The sequence below is a fragment of the Mya arenaria genome, chromosome 3 (assembly GCF_026914265.1).
Source record: "Mya arenaria isolate MELC-2E11 chromosome 3, ASM2691426v1".
In the NCBI taxonomy this organism is placed as follows: Eukaryota; Metazoa; Mollusca; class Bivalvia; order Myida; family Myidae; genus Mya; species Mya arenaria.
In genome coordinates this window covers 5,501,569-5,505,928 of record NC_069124.1, presented here as the reverse complement: position 1 = coordinate 5,505,928, position 4,360 = coordinate 5,501,569, and the positions used below count along the sequence as shown (strand labels likewise).

General features: G+C 38.0%; 1 protein-coding gene across 1 annotated transcript; it reads right to left on the bottom strand.

The window, feature by feature from the left end:
* Positions 1–2,083: 2,083 nt before the first annotated feature.
* LOC128228368 (uncharacterized) lies at positions 2,084–3,688 on the bottom strand. The gene is made up of 2 exons (XM_052939655.1): positions 2,818–3,688; positions 2,084–2,676 (listed from the first exon to the last, which is right to left on the bottom strand). The coding sequence occupies exons 1-2, from the start codon at positions 3,686–3,688 to the stop codon at positions 2,084–2,086; spliced, it is 1,464 nt and encodes a 487-aa protein (XP_052795615.1).
* Between the last annotated feature and the right edge of the window lie 672 nt (positions 3,689–4,360).

Below are 4,360 nucleotides of genomic sequence, written 5' to 3'. Positions count from 1 at the left end.
CATTCTTGTTGAATTCAAATATTGAAATATGAACAGTCCTTCCAAAATTTGCAAACACCTAAATGTGACATCTATATTGTTATTACAAGGCTTTCTAATACTTAAATTTGGTCAAGTAACAAATCTTGTTGACGCAAATTGATTTAGATTTCTAGATGAACATGCATTCTAAGTTTCATGGGGAATGAAACGTGGTCTCTTGTACTTATTAGCTCGCCTATTCGAAGAATAAGGAGAGCTATACTACTCACCCAAGCATTGGCGTCACACCTTGGTTTAAAGTTTTTCATGTAAGCACATTTAAGTCATTATCTCAGTAAATACATCATGTATTGCATTGAAACTTAAGATATGTATTCCCAACTATTTAACCTACTAAAATAATGAAGTGGGATAACACTTTTTTGAATATAATGCAAATTATGGGCCTTTATTATTTGACTTAGAAATTCTGGTCAAGGTTTTGCATGTAAGCACACAAAGGTTAATATCTCAGCAACTACTTGACGTATTGCATTGAGACTTTACACAATGGTACTCAACCATCCAATCTACTAAAATAACCAAGTAAGATAACTCTATTTTGCATAAAATTCAAATTATCGCCCCTTTTAATTCAACATAGAAATTTGAATATATCATGTATTGCATTGAAACTTTATACACAGGCTCCCAACCATTCAACCTTCTTAATTAATCATAAAAGACAACTCTAATCATTTATATTATATCATTTTTGCCCCTTTATATTGCGACTCAGAAATTCTGGTTAAGATTTTGCATGGTAGCACACATAGGTTAATATCTCAGCAACTACTTCATGTATTGCATTGAATCTTTATACAATGGTACTCAACCACCCAACCTACTTAACCAAGTTAGATAAGTGTATTTTGCAAATAATGACCCTTTATTATTGGACTTAAAAATTCTGGTTAAAATTTTCCATGTCACAACATTCATGTTAATATCTCAGCAAATACATCATGTATTGCATTGAAATCTAATCTTATTTTACAGTGATCCATGTTTCGCCAAAACTTTTCAATCCTTACACTGAAAAGCGGTGTAATAGTCAAGCGCACAGTCTCTGTGACAGCTCTTGTTTTTTATTGTAATTTATATGGTTAGTCAAGTTTGTGATGCATATTGGCAATGGTTTTGGGTATGGGTGAAAGTTTTCCGGACTGCTCCAGAAATTAATTTTTCAAGTTTGTGATACATATTGGCAATGGTTAGTCAAGTTTGTGATGCATATTGGCAATGGTAAGTCAAGTTTGTGATACATATTGGCAATGGTTCATCAAGTTTGTGATGCATATTGGCAATGGTTAGTCAAGTTTGTGATGCATATTGGCAATGGTTTGTCAAGTTTGTGATGCATATTGGCAATGGTAAGTCAAGTTTGTGATACATATTGGCAATGGTTCGTCAAGTTTGTGATGCATATTGCCAATGGTTAGTCAAGTTTGTGATGCATATTGGCAATGGTTAGTCAAGTATGTGATGCATATTAGCAAAAGTTAGTCAAGTTTGTGGTGCATATTGGCAATGGTTTGTCAAGTTTTGGATGCATATTGGCAATGGTTAGTCAAGTTTGTGAAGCATATTGGCAATGGTTAGTCAAGTATGTGATGCATATTAGCAATAGTGAGTCAAGTTTGTGGTGCATATTGGCAATGGTTTGTCAAGTTTTGGATGCATATTGGCAATGGTTAGTCAAGTTAGTGATGCATATTGGCAATGGTTTGTCAAGTTTTGGATGCATATTGGCAATGGTAAGTCAAGTTTGTGATGCATATTAGCAATAGTTAGACTAAGTTTTGGATGCATATTGGCAATGGTTAGTCAAGTTTGTGATGCATATTGGCAATGGTTAGTCAAGTTTGTGATGCATATTGGCAATGGTTAGTCAAGTTTGTGATGCATATTGGCAATGGTTTGTCAAGTTTTGGATGCATATTGGCAATGGTTAGTCAAGTTTGTGATGCATATTGGCAATGGTTTGTCAAGTTTTGGATGCATATTGGCAATGGTTAGTCAATAGATTGATAACATATTCTTCAAACACTACACTTACTTTTTAAAGCTGAAATTTTCGTCCAACACTGTGGACATCATCAGAGCAACTGGCCTGAATATCGCTCACTCGCAGCTCTGACACTCGGGACTTCCCGCCGAATTTCCGTAATCCGGCGAAAAGTGGGTTGTAAATCCCAGAAAGGAAGGCCCCCTCGTCCCGGTTCATAACTGCCCCCTCAGTTTTGATGCAGATAGCCTCCTTCGTTTTTCGCACTCTCCAGTCTGATTCTCTCTCTATTACGCGTGCCCCCTCCCAGTCTATTTCATGATTATTTATGTTCTGGTGATCTGTGATTGCACTTTTTTCTATTGTCAATTCTGATTGTTTTCTAGTTGATCTAGTAAATGCCTTATTTGAGTTTGTTTCACAATCTTTTTTGTGTTCATTCAGTCTTATTCCAAATTTTCGCCCCGATTCTCCCACGTAGACTTTATCACAATTTTTACAAGGTATTTTGTAAATTACTTCTGCTTTCTCTGTTGTTTCCTGTTTGTCCTTGGGGTGCACTAAGATGTTACGTAGTGTCTGATGTGGGCGCATGGCCGTGGCGACTCGATGTTTATTAAACACCCGGCTCACTGCTTCAGATAGCCCTTTCACATACGGAATAACCACCATCCCTTTAGATTTATTGTCTCTATCTGTATGTTTCACTTTTTTCTTGTCCTTGTTTTCATTTTTTCTTTTCAAAATCTCGGTCTTAACCCTCTTTATTGTCCAATCAGGGTACCCACACTGGCCTAAAGCTTGTTTTACATGTTCTTCCTCTTTATCTCTATCTTCAGTTTCGTTGACGAGGTTGTAGCACCTGTCTAATAGAGTTCTGACCACGCTCAGCTTGTGCTGTAATGGGTGGTGGGATGAAAAATTCAGGTATTGGTCCGTGTGGGCTTTCTTTCTATATACTAGCAGTTTGATACTACCATCTTCCTTCCTGGTGATGAGAGTATCCAAGAATGGAATTGCCCCGTTGCTTTCTTCTTCGTGGGTGAACTTGATGTTATTGGTAACGTCTACAGTGTTGAGGTGGTCAGTGAGGTTCTGTAGTTGTCCTCTCTGAATCTTCTCTAATATGTCATCTACGTAGCGTTTCCACAAGGTTGGTTTACATGTCACCGGAGCAGTTGCAATGGCTTCTCTTTCCAAAAACTCCATATACAGGTTAGCCACTATCGGAGATACTGGACTTCCCATAGCGGTGCCAAACTTTTGTTGGTATATGTCACCTCTGAACTGAAAGTATGTTGTCGTCAAAATAAAGTCTGTTAGATTCTTGATGTCATCCACACTCAGCTTGGTTCTCTTTTTTAGGGTCTTGTCTTTCTCTAGGCGGTCTCTTATGACTGATAGGGCCTTGTCGATGGGGGTGTTGGTGAAAAGTGACACCACGTCATGTGAGGCAAACACTTCGTTGTCTTCAATCATCACTGTACTCAACGAGTCTGACAAATGTTTAGAGTTTTTCACATGGTACTCACTTAATCCCACTAGTGGACCTAATACATCTGCTAACAGCCTCGAGCTGTTATAACCGATAGATCCTGTATAGTCGACAATCGGTCGGAGTGGGTTCCCCTCCTTGTGAATTTTCGGAGTGCAATACATTCTAGGTACCTGCTCTGCTGTAGGGTATAAATGTCTATACTGTCCTTCTGTAATCTTGTCATCTTTTTTGAAGCCTATCAATATAGAGACCAACTTCCTCTTATAATTTGATGTGGGGTCTTTATCTAACTTCACATACGTCCGTTCATCACCTAGCATCACTCTCACCTTCCCCTCATAGTCAGTGGTATCCAATACAACGGTGGACTTACCCTTGACCCACTTTTCGCCGGATTACGGAAATTCGGCGGGAAGTCCCGAGTGTCAGAGCTGCGAGTGAGCGATATTCAGGCCAGTTGCTCTGATGATGTCCACAGTGTTGGACGAAAATTTCAGCTTTAAAAAGTAAGTGTAGTGTTTGAAGAATATGTTATCAATCTATTGGATTTACCTACACAATGAACTCATTCAAGAAAATGGTTAGTCAAGTTTGTGATGCATATTGGCAATGGTTTGTCAAGTTTAAGATAATTTAGAGGAACCATGACGTTAAAGACAAAACCTCTATTTGTTTTTTTAAAGACATAAACAGACTGGCCTTGGACTTACTAATCTTAAAATAAATAGAGGTCATCTACTAGTCATGACCAACTGGCATACCAAGTATGAAGTTCCTTGGTGTTAGCATTCTTAAGCTATTGAGAAGAAATAATTTTTCAGAATCAAGTCGCC